General features: G+C 41.7%; 2 protein-coding genes across 4 annotated transcripts in view; both read left to right on the top strand.

Moving 5' to 3' along the window:
* The window catches only part of LOC118381839 (procathepsin L-like), a 46394-nt gene that overhangs the window by 11819 nt on the left and 18146 nt on the right, over positions 1-16429 (top strand). The window contains exon 1 of one of the 2 annotated variants that reach the window (XM_052525922.1): positions 8413-8533. The exons of the other annotated variant lie outside the window; for it this stretch is intronic. The gene's annotated coding sequence lies outside the window, so the exon portion shown is untranslated. Of the gene's footprint in view, positions 1-8412; positions 8534-16429 lie in introns of those variants that run through there. 2 annotated transcript variants of the gene reach the window in all.
* Positions 5085-13305, top strand: LOC118387870 (procathepsin L-like). 2 transcript variants are annotated; one of them, XM_052525931.1, is made up of 8 exons: positions 5085-5223; positions 9648-9786; positions 10166-10288; positions 10913-11065; positions 11332-11556; positions 11825-11993; positions 12272-12389; positions 12590-13305. In XM_052525931.1, exons 2-8 carry the CDS (start codon positions 9658-9660, stop codon positions 12687-12689), a joined length of 1017 nt encoding a protein of 338 aa, XP_052381891.1. In that variant the 5' UTR covers positions 5085-5223; positions 9648-9657; the 3' UTR covers positions 12690-13305. The 2 variants fall into 2 exon arrangements, with proteins under 2 accessions (XP_052381891.1, XP_052381890.1); XM_052525930.1 differs by lacking the exon at positions 5085-5223 and adding an exon at positions 8413-8533.

Here is a 16429-nt window from a genome sequence, read left to right as displayed (position 1 = left end):
AAAGGTCTACAAAACAACTGTAATCTTCTCCCTGCTGATAAGGGGGGGGTGCTGTTGCTGTACAAAACTATGAACAATATCACAAGGGCATTGTGAGTCATCTGAACAAAAGAGAATTCTATGACCCCTTACGTGCAAACTCTACGGATTGTATTAACAGTGAAAGTGATGCATATACTAACAGTCCTTTAGGCTAAGGTTGGATTACTGATTTCCTCATCACCCTTCACCCAGTATGTGCAGCTTACTGTGGCCTACCTAAGATTCACAAGAAACTATCTGAAACTCCTCTGAGGCCTAAAGTCTCTGGTAATTATAGCCTTACAGAACCCCTATCCCAATTTGTCGATTTTTCATACTAATCCCCATGTATCATTTACAGAAGAGCATTGCACTTCCTCTGTCAATTTCATCGACCTAGCAATTTTAAAAAGCAACGGTGAAATGCTTGAAACGACCATTTTTCACAAATCTTGCAGTAAGAACACGCTCCTAAAATATGATAGTAATCATCCTCATGCCCATATCCACCAGATGCATACGCGTTTTGCCAGATGTCTAGCCCCCATTTTCCGTACTTGACGCACATGCTTTGCTTTTCAACTAGCGAAAAGCTAGCAAGTTGGAGTCTGTGTGTACTTCCGTTTGTACCACTGCATGGTAAAGCAAAGCGCAACTTAAAATATTAAACACAGAACGCACTGCAGTCTCGTGGGGAACCCCCCACGTAGCGTTCCTGACTGCTCCATTGACACTGAATGGCTTCTGCCAGAACGCATCCGGTGGATATGAGGCATAAACCTCTAACACGTAATATTCCTACTGGTCAATTCCTTAGACTAAGGTGAAACTGCAGCAAATCAATTGATTTTGAGACTAAGGCTGTTGTTTAGATGCTCAAATGCCCATTTGGGCTTGTTTACATTAGTCAGAGGAAACGCACACTTAAATTAAGAATAGTTGAACACAAAACAGCTAACCACACCACAAATATCTACTATGCGATTGCTCATCATGACCTGGGACCTCATGACCTGGGACGCAACTTTCATTGGGGACAGGGGGTTCATGCAATGTGAGACAAAAAGCGTCCCCGGTGTAATTTAGGACCATGCGGACACCTCAGCTTGCTGGATTTAGGACAGTGCGGACACCACAGAGGACACCACAGAGCAGGCGGACAGGCCGGACAGCATGTGGGAAAGCAAGCTTCTGGAAGGCTGGCTGGACCAACAAGGGAGAGTTGAAAAAAGGCAGCTGTTGTCAGTGTGTTGCTCTCTTTCTCCAAGTTGTAAAAGCAAGTAGAGTAGAAACTGGCTACTCTTTAGTTGACTGATCATCATCAGTGATGTAGCTGGCAAGGTAACTGCTGTTTAACTTAACAGAAAAAGACTAAACTAGTGTTTAATCCCAGTGCACAAGTTTTTAGCTAGAGTAACTACCATGTAACGTTAGCTAATGCTTAATCCCTCTCAGACTGAAGTGAATAAATTAGCTTGTGTCACATTCTGACCTTAGTTCCTTTTTTATGTCTTTGTGTTAGGTTGGTTAGGGTGTGAGTTGTCTCTGATTGAGAATCATACTTAGGTAGCTTGTTTTCCCCATTTTGGTTGTGGGTGTTTAATTTATGTTTAGTGTCTGTTCACCTGGCAGAACTGTTTCGTTTTCTCTTCGTTGTTATTTTGTGTACTGTTCAGTTTTTCAATTAAAATATGACGAACACTTACCACGCTGAATTTTGGTCCTCCTCTCCTTCCACCAACGAGAAGCGTTACAGAAACACCCACCAACCAAGGACCAAGCAGCGTGGTATAGAGCAGCAGCATTCTCTGGACTCATGGACATGGGAGGAGAGTTTAGACGGTAAGGACCCTGGGCACAGACTGGGGAATATCGCAGCCCCAAGAAAGAACTGGAGGAACTGGAGGCAGCGAGCGATGAGCGGCGGCAATATGAGGAGGTACCACGGCAGCACGACAGGCACGAGAGGCAGCCCCCAAAAATATTTTGGGTGCGGTACACAGAGTCAGGTTGGAGACCTGAGTCCACTCCTCGTGCTTACTGGAGGAAGTGCAGTACTGGTCAGGCACCGTGTGTGGTCAAGCGCACAGTGTTGCCAGTATGCGCTCATAGCCCGGTGCGCTATAGGCCAGCCCCCTGCAAGTGCTATGCGAGTGTGGGCATCCAGCCAGGGCGTGTTGTGCCGGCTCAGCGTGTCTGGTCTCCGGTACGCCATTTCTACCCAGGGTATCCTGCGCCGGCTCTGCGTGCTGTGTCTCCGGGGCGCTGGGAGGGTGCAGTGTGTACTATGCCTGCGCTCCGCCCCTGCCAGGCGAATGTGGGCATTGAGCCTAACGAAGAGGTGCGAGTAGTATGCACCAGATCTCCAGTGCTCACCCACAGCTCGGTTCAACCTGTGCCTGCACTCTGGATGGTCCGGGCTAAAGTGGTCATCCAGCCTGGAGAAGTGGTGCCAAGGCTGCGCACCAGAGCTCCAGTGCTCCCCCACAGCCATCTGGTGCCTCCTCCACGCACCAGGCTGTCTCTCTGTCTCCTCCCTCCAGGTTCGTCCGTCTGTCCTGAGTTGCCAGAGCCGCCAGTCTGTCCTGAGCTGCCAGAGCCGCCCGTCAGTAAGGAGTTGCCAGAGCCGCCTGTCAGTCAGGAGCTGCCAGAGCCGCCCGTCACTCCGGCGTTGCCACAGACTATGGTGGAGTGGGGTCCACGTCCCGCGCCAGAGCCGCCACCGTGGACAGACGCCCACCCAGACCCTCCCCTATAGGTTCAGGTTTTGCGGCCGGAGTCCGCATCTTTGGGGGGGGGGGGGTTTAATTTCTGTTTAGTGTCTGTTCACCTTGCAGAACTGTTTCGTTTTCTCTTCGTTATTTTGTGTAGTGTTCAGTTTTTCAATTAAAATATGACGAACGCTGCATTTTGGTCCTCCTCTCCTTCCATCAACGAGAATCGTTACAGGGTGTCTACTTTGAAGAATCTAAAATAGAAAATATATTATGATTTGTTTTAAAACTTTTTTGGTTACTACATTATTCCATATGTGTTATTTAATAGTTTTGATATCTTCACTGTTATTCTACGATGTACCTTGAATGAGTAGGTGTGTCCAATCTTTTGACTGGTACTGTATATATAATTCATTCTCACAACTATCTACGCGCTCTCATCCTCTCAACTTTTCTCTTCGCTTGTGTGCTTCAGTGCATAACAAATCAGCTGTCTGTGACCAGGTGAAAAAACATACCTTGACTTGGAGTTTCTCTGTAGGATAGCCAGCTAGCTAACATATCATCCTTCTCTGTTTGACCCTGTCACACCCTGATCTGTTTCACCTGTCTTTGTGCTTGTCTCCACCCCTCTAAAGATGTGCACATCTTCCCCATTATCCCAAGTGTATTTATGCCTGTGTTCTCTGTCTGTTGCCAGTTCGTTTTGTTTTGTCAAGCGTACCAGCGGTTTTCTGTGCTCCTGTTGTTTTCTAGTTCATGTTTTCTAATTTTCCCGGTTTTGACCATTCTGTCTGCCCTGACCCTGAGTATGCCTCCCATTCTGTACCCTGTCCAACCACCCTGGATTTCTGACCTCTGCCTGCCCTGACCCTTTCTGCCATTCTGTACCTTTCAGACTCTGCTCTGGATTACTGACCTCTGCCTGTCCTTGACCTGTTGTTTGCCTGCCCCCCCCCCTGTTTTTGTAATACACTTTTGTTACTTCGAAACGGTTGTTTGAGGAGGCTAAACTAGCTAGCTACATTCACTAGCTAAGTGAAGGTTTAAAAAATACCTCTCTCTTTCTCTTCCTTTTTCTTAAATTTGGAAGAAATGAATTTGTTCAAAACTGTTCAACCAGTCTCTTTCTCTCACTTTGAGTCAACTACTCACCACATGTTATGCACTGCAGTGCTAGCTAGCTGTAGCTTACTCTTTCAGTGCTAAATTCATTATATGATTATTTGATTGGGTGGACAACATGTCAGTTCATGCTGCAAGAGCTCTGATCGTTTGGAGGACGTCCTCCGGAAGTTGTCATAAATTACTATTTAAGTCTATGGAATGGGTGAGAACCATTGGCCTCCTCGGTTTCTATTGAAGTCAATGTACACAAAGGAGGACAAAAGCGAGCTAACACCATGGTGCTACCCTACAGAGTGCTGCTGAGGCGACTGTGGACCTTCATTGCAAAACAGTGTGTTTTAATCAGTTATTTGGTGACTTGAATATATTTAGTATAGTTTTATCTAAAAAGTTTAAAAGAAAATGTTTCACTATGTTTATTTTTATGAAATTCACTGAGGAGGATGGTCCTCCCCTTCCTCTTCTGAGCAACCTCCACTGTTATAGGTCTACATGCTAGCCCTATTCGGATGGGACTAGTTTTACTAAAGAAGTTTGTTAAGTAATTAACAAAGCATGTAGGTTATTGCAGGAGACGATTCGAATGGGATTCGTTTTTCCAAACGGCCCCATGTAGTTCTATAATTATTATCATTCAATTGACTCTGTTGATGGAAGCTTGGAGTGGAGGTTTTTATTGTCACGTCCTGACCTTAGTTCCTTTTTTATGTCTCTATTTTGGTTTGGTCAGGGCGTGAGTTGGGGTGGGCATTCTAGGTTTTGTTCTAGGTTTTGTTCTTCTATGTGTTTGGCCTGGTATGGTTCCCAATCAGGGGCAGCTGTCAATCGTTGTCTCTGATTGAGAACCATACTTTGGTAGCCTGTTCCCACCTGTGTTTGTGGGTAGTTGCTTTCTGTTTTTGTGTCTGCACCAGACAGAGCTGTTTCGGTTGTTCTCGTTTTTGTTAATCAGTGTTCAGTTCCATTATTAAAAGTATGAGCACGTACCACGCTGCACCTTGGTCCTCACCTTCTTCCACCAACAGCCTTTACTCTCTTTTTACTGTTGTTTTATTTCTTTACCTACCTATCGTTCACCTAATACCTTTGTTGCACTATTGGTTAGAGCCTGTAAGTAAGCATGTACAACACCTGTTGAATTCGGCGCACGTGACAAATAAACTTTGATTTGAAGTGCTCAAAGGCCTATGCATTTTCATAAGTTCCAATGTGCGTATGGGTGTTTTGAATGAATCATCACCGTAGAAAGACCTGTCGTTGTGTTCAGCGTTGAAACAACACCCACAACGACCATGTTTTCCACTTAGTTTCAACCTGCTGTTAAACTTCTTTCTTCAAATTGATCAATCACAGTGAGGTGAGTTTTAAAAGCAAGATACTGTTTGCTGTGATTATCGATTGCATTTGAATTGATGTCAGGAGTGGTTAAGAAGAACAATGGAGGCCTGAGTATCAGTCCATTAGCGACCCGAAGTACCCAAGTTGGGTCCTACCAATTTACTGTCCAGAGTGCATAAAAGGTGATTACTATGACTCAACGGTCATGCAAATTGTGTACTGTGGTCATGGTAATTAGGCTTTTCCAAACTCTGGTGCTGCTGATGGCCATCAGCCCACCAAACTTGCTAACTCTATTGTCCCTCTAATCCTCTCTGACATCAATGCAAATGTGTATAAAAATCTAATCAAACACTTCAGGAGAGCCCATGAGCTCATGTTGCGCAACATTTCTACAGGCTATGGATTTGCGTGAGGAAACAGTGATGGCTTCTATTAAAAATAGGATCTTCAGCTTCCTTTAGGCTGACTATATTTCTCAACTTCCCTAATATTAAGCACATTGTTTTGCTTTACAACAGGAATATAGCCTACCTGGCTAGCATGACAATTAAGTCCTCCATTCGCTATTTAAGTGCATAGATGACTTGTATTTTTCCCCTGTTCTGAAACCGGTGCATGATGATAGTCCTCTCTAAATCAAAACAAAATTCTCACGTATTATTTAGTATATTTTAAGACAATATTAAATCAATAATAGTCTGATGGATGACTATATTAGCCTATCACTTGTCAATTATATATTATAATTTGTGAGTGATGCCCAGCTTGTGTAAGCAAGTAAGGCAAGAAACCGCGCATGACTTTTTCTTGCGACGTATTCACATCATAGTCTCACACCTCATGTAGCCTAGTCCACAGGCCTATATGTTTTTGATAAAGTTTATATCACAACTAAAGTGGCCAAATAACTCATTGAAATTAAGAACATTAATCTGCTTTACAACCGGTCCAGAGCCTAACTGGCATCCTTAGGCGGCGCGTGAGTTTCAGGTTTTGAGGAAGATCATTTTCACCATTAAAATGCACCTTTATAATAAAGCATTACATGCATAGTAGCATTTGTGGTCACTTTTGAGAATGGTGGTTTCCCGCTAATTGATTGCATTTAGGAACATTCGCACATAGGCTACTGCCGTTTATGCATTACTGCGCTTATAATGTGAAGAAAAAGACTAATCGTTTATGAACATTTTAAGCTAAACATTATGATCTGTTGCATCAGCCTCATTGCTTTTGAAATGTTTTTTTTTTATGCGAGTGGTTCTATTAATTTGGGTTTTGAATATTTCGTTCTCACACTGAAGGATAAATTGACCAATAGAATAGGTCAACTTTATACTATGGGGGATAGTAGATTGACATAGGCTAGTGCTTTTTCTGTTTGTTAGGCCTACTCATCTTGTTGGCTGACGAAAGTAAATGTGGACAGTTCTTCCAATATCTTCAATATGCACCTCGGGAACTCGATAAGAAGGACCCAATCAGTTGAGTCCCCCGATGTGCCTGTCAGATGCCTGTGAGAAGAATCTGATCACGTGAGAAGAATCTGATCACGTGAGAAGCATTGGTTAATAAGAATTTAGATATCTGAGAGCCATGTGAGTGAGAGGTGCTTTGGAACATGCAACTGGGAGAAGGGAATTAGACATGGTCATGACTGTTACATTACCTGCAGTACACTTCATGTCTGACAGGGGGAGTTACTGCATCTGTTTCTGTTAGATTGTAATCAGTGTCAGCAAAAGTTTGAAGTTACACAGATACATTACTGCATTGTTATCAAAACATACTTCTTAGTATGATCGATCAATACTAGGAAATCTTAAACAAACCTAATGACCTATTCAATACCCATCCATTCATTGATTTCCCTGTAGTGTTTTTGTGGACACACCAATACCAATCAAGGAATCTTTTTACTAACCACATATATACAGTGTGTGTGTGTGTGTGTGTGTGTGTGTGTGTGTGTGTGTGTGTGTGTGTGTGTGTGTGTGTGTGTGTGTGTGTGTGTGTGTGTGTCTGTGTGTGTGTGTGTGTGTGTGTGTTTCTCCTATCAGTAACAACAGATTCAGCAGCAGCCCAAGAAGAGAATCCCTCCCCTTCTTCCTGTGTGAATGTTTGGTTGACAGGCAGAAATTCCTAAAGCTGACAAGGCAAAAGTGACATTACACAATTGTTTAGAAACAATGTATTGATTAGTGTGTTTTGATTTAGTGGGTTTAAAATGCATTATCAATGTTTAAAAAGAAAACAAAAGGAGAATGTGCAGAAGAGGGGCGCCAGGGTAGCCTAGTGGTTAGAGCGTTGGTCTAGTAATCGGAAGGTTGCAAGTTCAAACCCCCGAGCTGACAAGGTACAAATCTGTCGTTCTGCCCCTGAACCGGCAGTTAACCCACTGTTCCTAAGCCATCATTGAAAATAAGAATTTGTTCTTAACTGACTTGCCTAGTTAAATAAAGGTAAAAACAAAATAAAGAGGTAGGAAAACACTGAAAGGCTTGTAAGACACCTTTCAAATCAAATTGGAATGATTATTTACACACAAAAAAATATTTACAAGCCCATCAGAACTTTCTTGACACACAATAACTCAATAACTCATCAGTATCTAAAGAATGCAGATAATCTTCATATTTGAGCGAGATAAATGTAGGTTAATTTGTTCATTCTCTCAACTTCGGGCTATTATTTGAATCTATAATATTAGGACATGAACAAACACTGAAGCTGTTGTATGCTTCACAGAGCAGGAACATATGTGGCGTTTGTTGTTGGCCACTCAGTTTCAGGTACTAGACTACATGTAAACTTTCTACCCATATTCATGTCATTACTGTTCAATGAACATGTTTAGCATTTTTTTCTGGTTATTTCTTTGTCATTGCTGTATAAGCATCAGCGTGCCATGCTCTCATCTCCTCCGCGCCCGCACATGATGAGAGAACTGTTACAAAGTAACCGAAGATGAAAAAATGGTAAGGGAAACTGACTCGACTGACTTACTGCTTCCCAGTAATCTAATCCACCCACTAAAGATGTTTAATCAAAGTTGATGTTTTATCTTTACGGAGTCGATGAAAACGGTCAAGTGGTCAGGAATCACATGCTGGGCTATTTACACCCGGCGGGACCTGAGATCTTTAAATGATCATTCAGCGGGCCGGCAGTGTGAGATATACCGTCCCCTTTCAGCCAATCACAAGCCAGCCCCCACCACTATAGGACATATGGCCGGCTGTATAAAGTGTCGTGTCTTGTTCACTGACTACACAGCAACAGCAGCATAAATCATCACCCTGCTACTGCAAATTGACGGGAAAAAAGTAAGTACTGCTTTCCATTCTGTTCTTTGCACAGTGTTAGGATCTTGGGTTATGGACATTTACCCGGGGCATTTGTTCTTCAATTTGATTGATACAGAAAGACAATATTAGTCTACAGTTTCTGATGTTGCTTTTTCTGCCGGCTGTTACCAAACATTCCCTCGAATATTTCTGGATATCACATAAAGTAATAAATACCAATTTATTTAATTTGGAATACCGGTAGTGTAGTATCCTAGTTCCATATGTTTAATATTTTTTCTTGTGTTGAGCGGAAGGTAGTTTGGAGGTTTTTTTGTTTTGTTCTCACAAACCACATTTCCATCCAACGGTGGTAAAGCAAGTAAAGTACATGTCGGATAAAAGTAATGACACACCTGATGGAAACAATTTTTCAGTTAACTTTCCAAATGTCGACAACACAAAATAGTCTAGACGAGGTGGAGTCTTTTTGTGTCAGTAAAATTAATTATGTGATTGTTGGTGAATATAATAACCATCATATCGAAGTAAACTTTGAGTAGTAGTGTGGACCTCACTTTACTACTCGTTGGGAAAGCATGCAGTTTATTAGGCTGCAGATTAAATAAGTGATGATTAATTAACTTCACAGGATGGTGAAAGTGCAAGGTGATGTGTTTGTGAACCCTAGGTTGAATTAAAACAATAGCTGCTGATGACTTCACAAGTGATTTATTTATTACAATTGATATGACTTATAAAGGATGGTTAAATGTCATTTTCTCTGTTAAAGCTACCCGTTGTAATCACTTCATAGTAACAGCGATTTTTGAAAACATTTTTTAATTTAAAAAAATTGAAATACAAATTAAATTGAGATTTTTCAATCATTCACACAATACCACATTGGTAGTAGTCTGTGACATGTCAAAGCTAAACTGGCCTTGGTTAAAACACTGGATGGGAGACCAAATGGATAGTTGTTGATCAAATCTCCAGTAGGAGGTGCTGCCCAGACTTTTTGTTGTTGTATATAACGTTGAAGATCTGCCGTTGTTTCAAAGGTACAAATTCAACATTTTATGCTATACAGCTTCTTTACACTGAAAATACAAGGCTGACTCAGCTCTGCTCTCTCTCTCTCTCTCCACAGCTGTTTGACCATGATGTCCCTGTACTTGGCAGTGTTGGTGCTCTGTATGAGTGCTGTGTATGCGGCCCCTATGTTTGACTCTCAGTTGGAGGGCCACTGGCACTTGTGGAAGAACTGGCACAGCAAGAACTACCATGAGGTGGGTGTTTAAGCACAAGTAGAGGAGCACATCGTCATAGGAACCCCTCAGTAGCTCCCAACGAGTGGAGGCTGGTGGGATGAGCTTTTGGAGTATGGTCTTATTGTAAAGACTGGAATGGAATTATTGGAATGGTATCAAACATTTAGAAACCACTTTTGACTCAGTTCCATTACAGCCAGTACAATGAACCTGTCCTCCTTTGACTCCTCCCACCATCCTCCACTGCTCTCAACAAGGGGCTCAAATTGATCAAGTGGTGCATACATGTAGCTGTAAATTAAACCTATGTATCATTAATTGCATGGATTGTGCCCATAGTTCTGGGACAGTATATGATTGTGTATATTTTCTCACTGTTTTTCACTCATTGTTACAGAGCGAGGAGGGCTGGAGGAGGATGGTTTGGGAGAAGAACCTGAAGAAGATTGAGATGCACAACCTGGACCACTCTATGGGAAAACACTCCTACCGTCTGGGCATGAACAACTTTGGTGACATGGTAAGAAGAATCACCTTGCTGAGCAGTGCTTGACATGGATGAAATGGGTGCCGCTACTCATTCTGGGGGCCTGTACTGTATATATTTATATCCAGGAACACTGCAGGACTTTTGAGCTAATATTCTATGAGGTGCAGGAACTAAAGCAGTGGAAATTTTCAGGTGCTGATATCAGTTCCAGTGAACTTCTGTCCAAGTTTGTTGCTGAGACATTTTACTGTGGAGCAGGAGCTACTTTTCAGCAGCTGTTTCCCATACTGTGTGTGTGCTATAGCTGGATCTTTATGTTGCCATGCCATAGATTTGCTGAAGCACATGCAGTATGAAATATTTCACAGGCACAGGTGTCAGTGTTGACAATGAAAGCAGGAATGTATTCAGACTCGCAGGTTAGGTTTCTTCAACTATCAAGCAGGAATGGAATAGTTCTCCCGAGAAGAGAATTGAAACTTACTCGTAATCTTTTAAAGATGCACACAGGATTTATGGCTAAGTGCACAACTTTTAAAACAGTCCTAAGACGTAAAAAAAAAATTACATTTCCCATTCAGATGGTAAATTACAAACCACATATTTTCAGGGAAGACATTACATTTCAACGTGTTCTGATTCTTTCCTCTCTAGACCAACGAAGAGTTCAGGCAGCTCATGAACGGCTACAAGCAGACGACTGAGAGGAAGTACAAGGGCTCTCTGTTCATGGAACCCAACTACCTGCAGGTCCCTGACGCTGTGGACTGGAGAGAGAAGGGCTACGTCACTCCCATCAAGAACCAGGTGAGACCTGAATCAATCATGAGTCATGACTCATCCACACACTACTGTGTCACTAAATAAGGTTTTACTTCCAGAGAACTATCTGGCTTGTTTGCGTGCTGTTTACCATGATTGTAATTTACAGTATCCTGAAGATAAGGCGGCAAATTGCGCATACATATTGTTATATATATTTTAAATGTATTTATTACTGGCGTAATATGCACATGTCAGTGTTTTCTGGCATGAAAAAGTAACAAGATGTTTAACAACCTTTACCCCCTCAGTGCTCATGTGGGTCTTGCTGGGCGTTCAGTTCCACCGGAGCCATAGAGGGCCAGCAATTCAGGAAGACTGGCAATCTGGTGTCTCTGAGTGAACAGAACCTGGTGGACTGCTCCAGACCCCAGGGCAACGAGGGCTGTAATGGGGGTCTCATGGACTTGGCGTTCCAGTATGTAAAGGACAACGGCGGCCTGGACACAGAGGCGTCCTACCCCTATGTGGGCAAGGTAAGGCCCTGTGTTCTATTAGTCTGAATTCAAATATAATAGGGTATGAAGATGCATTTATTAAAAGTAAGGCCCTGTTCTTTTAGCCTGGTCCCAGATCATGCAGTTTTTGCTGTCGATCTGGAATGACTTACAACTTCATCTTTGAAAATTTGAGTTTCCACTTCATTACAGTGGGATTTGTCTCCAAGAATGACCGACTTGTTTGAATATTTGGAATATGTTGTTTTTTACTAATCATGGCCATTGTTCTTCCCTGGTAACTCAGGATGATGATGTTTGTCACTACCGACCAGAGTTCAGTGCTGTCAATGAAACTGGCTTTGTGGACATCCCCAGTGGCAAAGAACACGCTCTGATGACGGCTGTGGCGTCTGTCGGGCCCGTCGCTGTCGCCATCGATGCCAGCCACGAATCCTTCCAGTTCTACCAGTCTGGTGAGTAGCAGTTAGCGGTGCAACTTAAATTTTGTGTAACATTATTTGCAAGGATTGGATTCCCTACCTACTATTTTTTTGAGGTAGCAGTGATCCCTACTGGTCTATTGTCCTGTTCACCGTGTGCAAATGGTGATGTCTTTGAAGTAAATTGTGACCAATATTTCTAACTAGTTACTAGCTAAGTAACCAACTATTAGGTTTGAGATCGTGGTTTTACATACTGAAGTAAACTCCGTATCTTAGCCCACTAATTTAACTATGTCCTCTCCCTGTAGGGATCTATTATGAGGAGAAGTGCCGCAGTGAGGAGCTTGACCATGGAGTTCTGGTGGTGGGATACGGTTTTGAAGGAGAGGATGTAGATTGCAATAAATTCTGGATTGTCAAGAACAGGTACAGTACATAGTATCTTCCTAGGATGTTTTTTATTTGTTACGTCACTACTGCGGGATTGGTTGATTTCCTCATCGGGGAATATGCCTCTCTTGTCCTGATTCTATGGTCTAAGTCATACATTTCTCTTAAGCAGCAGTGAATTTATAATTTCCTACTAACTAGAACTGTGGGACTAACATGTTTTGTCTCTTCCTCAGCTGGAGCGAGAAATGGGGAGACAAAGGCTACATCTACATGGCCAAAGACAGGAAGAACCACTGTGGCATTGCCACGGCAGCCAGCTACCCACTGGTCTAGTGTTCTGTAAGTTCTCGAACACTAGACCCAGAGTTGTAGTTTTAGAGATGTTTGACGAACGTTCTGAAAAAAGGGCCATGACGACTGCAGTGCTGCCTTAACTAAGTCTGTGAAATGCGCAAGAGAAACCTGCTGCATGGGTTTTAAAGAAACACTGTTTTAGGGAAATTATGAAAATTCTACCTATTTTGTTTTATACTTGATTTTATGTGTGTCAGTGCGATTGTATGTGTGTGTATATTTCTATTTGAGTTAACCATTCCGTTTATTTGTAACTTTACTTGATGAGACCAGCTAGACTACATTCTCTAGCACATGTCAGTTTGTGCTTACTGTTTGTGTTTACAAGACACAGAATATATATATATTCCTGAGGTTTGTTTCTGAAAGTGAGGGACAAAAAGAGAACGGTACACCTGGGTTTGTTTCCTCCATTGCCTTTTATCTGCAGCTTGTGTTTGAGTAAAGGTGTTGAATAGTAATGCCTAGACAAGAGCCTAGTGATGCAGAGACTGATATGCCTCCGGGTGGTGAGAGGAGATGTATAACATTCTAACACACACATGTAGATGTGTTCAAATTGTGTTTCATAATAATAATAAACTACATTCATCAATCTGACTCCATTATCATGTGACTAACGGCTATAGATCATAAATGTATACTGGTGAATCTAGCCCGCTTGTGAATCTACACATTATCACTCAGATGCTATAATTACATTTGTTCTAAGATAACTGATTATTAAAAGGCTTATGCGCTGTCTATAGCACCCATCGTCCAAGCTTTAATTTATCTAGTTGATCTTAGACCAAGATGTAAAGTACCAATGTGTAATCTAATGTGTATAGTGTACATAACATTTACCATTAGAGTTCATTAAATATGAGCACAACTGTAGTCTCTATCTGACGTGTTACAGTTTAAACAGTAAGGATACTATTATCAAATGGTACGTCACAGTAGTCGTAACAGCTTAGAAAATACACCCCTATGACATAAAATGTACATCAAAAGATCGGTTTACCAATGACTCCACTAATTTATGAGCTTATATTCAATCAAAGAATGGCTCTGTAATACGAGGACTGCATTTACTCAATTCAACTAACAGGATGTAATAATCTCTAAGAGAGAAACTGTGTGTCTGATACACACAAGAGGGTTGTCAACAAGCAAATGAGCGAATTCACTTCCCTTTTTACCAAATTCAAGAGAAAACACCCATAACCTGAATGATCAATTGCTTGCACTTTGCTAGTGAAAACAAAATGTAGGAACAGCCAGCACACCCAGAATCTAATCTAATCATCTCAACCTTTTTAATTTCCACATGTAGGAAGCTTTTGTGTTTTGTGCTTTACAATAATCTACATTAGTAGTAGGTGAGTCAGAGACAATAGGCCTATCATTGTCATGCATCTAATTGGCCTATTGCTCAACGGAAGGAGACAGCCTGCCCCACCTACTTACTTAATTGGCAATCAAGTTCAAAAAAGTAAGTTGAATCAGCAGGTCGAACTCAGATACAGAGAGTGGGATGGATAAACAAAAGGCAGGACCAAGTGATGCACAAAAACAGGCTTCAGAATGCAGAGGAACATTTTACAGTGTCTGTGTTCAATGCTACTTTGATATTTTAATCACACAACTCAAACGTCGGTCCAACAGTATGAATGAAATCGCAACCCTCTTTCTTTGATTGAGCCGTCAAGAACTGTTGTCCGCTAAAGATTATCATCTGTTTGCATCTGCCAGTTTATTGGCTGCCCAATATCCAGACGACTTGTACCCAGAGCTTCCTATACAGTTAATATCTTTCCGTAACGTGTTGAGGCTGGAAATTAAGGAGAATATGAGATGAAGCACCAATCCCTTCTGCCCAGTTTCCCTGACGTTGCTACTGCAATCCAACTATTTTTAACCATCCCTGCAACTGTCACTTCTGCAGAGAGATCGTTCTCTAAACTAAAACTCATAATGAACAACCTCAGAAGCACAACGTTTCAGGAACGACTGTCTGGGTTGTCAATACTCAGTACAGAAAACAATTGGGCCCGCAACCTGGACCTACAAGCTGTGGTGAAAACATTTGCACACAAAACTGCAAGGCGATGCATTCTGATACTGTAGCAATAGGCCTCTAAATTGATTTTTTTTTTGAGAGAATCACAGACCCAAAGAGATACTTTTTTCTAAAATAAGGAAATAGTGAAAAAAACAACAACTTCTAAATATTCTTAAGGATCCGCCACCTTTTTTCAATTTTCACCTAAAATGACATACCCAAATCGAACTGCCTGTAGCTCAGGCCCTGAAGCAAGGATATCCATATTCTTGGTACCATTTGAAAGGAAACACTTTGAAGTTTGTGGAAATGTGAAAGGGACGTAGGAGAATGTAACACAATAGATCTGGTAAAAGATAATACAAAGACAAAACCAACCGTTCTTTTGTATTTTTTTTGTACCATCATCTTTGAAATGCATGAGAAAATCCATAATGTATTTTTCCAGCCCATGTGAAATTTAGATTTTGGCCCCTAGATGGCAGCAGTGTGTGTACAACATTTTAGACTGATCCAATGAACCATTGCATTTCTGTTCAACATTTTGTATCAAGACTGCCAGTGCAGTTAGATTAACACGACTTTAAGCTCTCTGCCAATATCAGATATGTCTATGTCCTGGGAATTGTTTTTGTTACTTACAACCTCATGCTAATCACATTAGCCTACGTTAGCTTAACAGTCCCGTGGACGGAACACTGAACCCCAAAATAAATAATAATAATATAAAATTGGATTGAATTATACTGAACAAAAATATAAATGGTATGAAAATGGTATAAAAATACAAAATATAAATCCAACAATTTCATTGATTTTACTGAATAACAGTTCATGTGAGGAAATCAGTCAATTGAAATAAATTCATTAGGCCCTAATCTATGAATTTCACATGACTGGGAAAACAGATATGCATCTGTTCGTCACAGATACCTTTAAAAAATGTGGCCTCACAATGGGCCTCAGGAGCTCATCACAGTGTTTTTGTGCATTCAAATTGCCATGGATAAAATGCAATTGTGTTCGTTGTCCGTAGCTTATGTCTGATCATACCATGAGAGTAAATAGAGACTGATGTATTGATAAAAGTCCTCTTGTCCGAGAGAGATTATCAAAACGTCACTCCAGGGTAAGCCTACACGAAACACAGCCCTTATTTGAGCTGTTTCTAAAATCCCATATGGGAAAATGAATGGTGGAAAAACGATTGGAACCATTTCCCTGTTTGACCGCTAGGTTTTATGGGTATTATGACTCATACTGTGGTGCTCTGTTTGTGTAGGCTATTAGCCAGACAAAACCATCTGAGTGCTTTTGTCACTTCTAGGTTAGACTACTGCAATGCACTACTTTCCGGCTACCCGGATAAAGCACTAAATAAACTTAGTTAGTGCTAAATACAGCTGCTAGAATCCTGACTAGAACCAAAAAATTTGATCATAATACTCCAGTGCTAGCCTCCCTACACTGGCTTCCTGTCAAGGCAAGGGCTGATTTCAAGGTTTTACTGCTCACCTACAAAGCATTACATGGGCTTGCTCCTACCTATCTCACTGATTTGGTCCTGCCGTACATACCTACACGTACGCTACGGTCACAAGACGCAGGCCTCCGAATTGTCCCTAGAATTTCTAAGCAAACAGCTGGAGCCAGGGCTTTCTCCTTATAGAGC

Source organism: Oncorhynchus keta, chromosome 9 (assembly GCF_023373465.1).
Source record: "Oncorhynchus keta strain PuntledgeMale-10-30-2019 chromosome 9, Oket_V2, whole genome shotgun sequence".
NCBI classification, from domain to species: domain Eukaryota; kingdom Metazoa; phylum Chordata; class Actinopteri; order Salmoniformes; family Salmonidae; genus Oncorhynchus; species Oncorhynchus keta.
The sequence above is the reverse complement of the archived record's forward strand: the minus strand, read 5'-3'. Positions and strand labels throughout refer to the sequence as shown.

Bases quoted from the DNA above. Each gene is read 5' to 3' on its own strand.
- LOC118387870 (XM_052525931.1), top strand. From the start codon at position 9,658: ATGATGTCCCTGTACTTGGCAGTGTTGGTGCTCTGTATGAGTGCTGTG. The intron at 11,066-11,331 runs GTGAGACCTGAA...TTACCCCCTCAG, and splicing joins TCACTCCCATCAAGAACCAG to TGCTCATGTGGGTCTTGCTG. The intron at 12,390-12,589 runs GTACAGTACATA...TCTCTTCCTCAG, and splicing joins TTCTGGATTGTCAAGAACAG to CTGGAGCGAGAAATGGGGAG.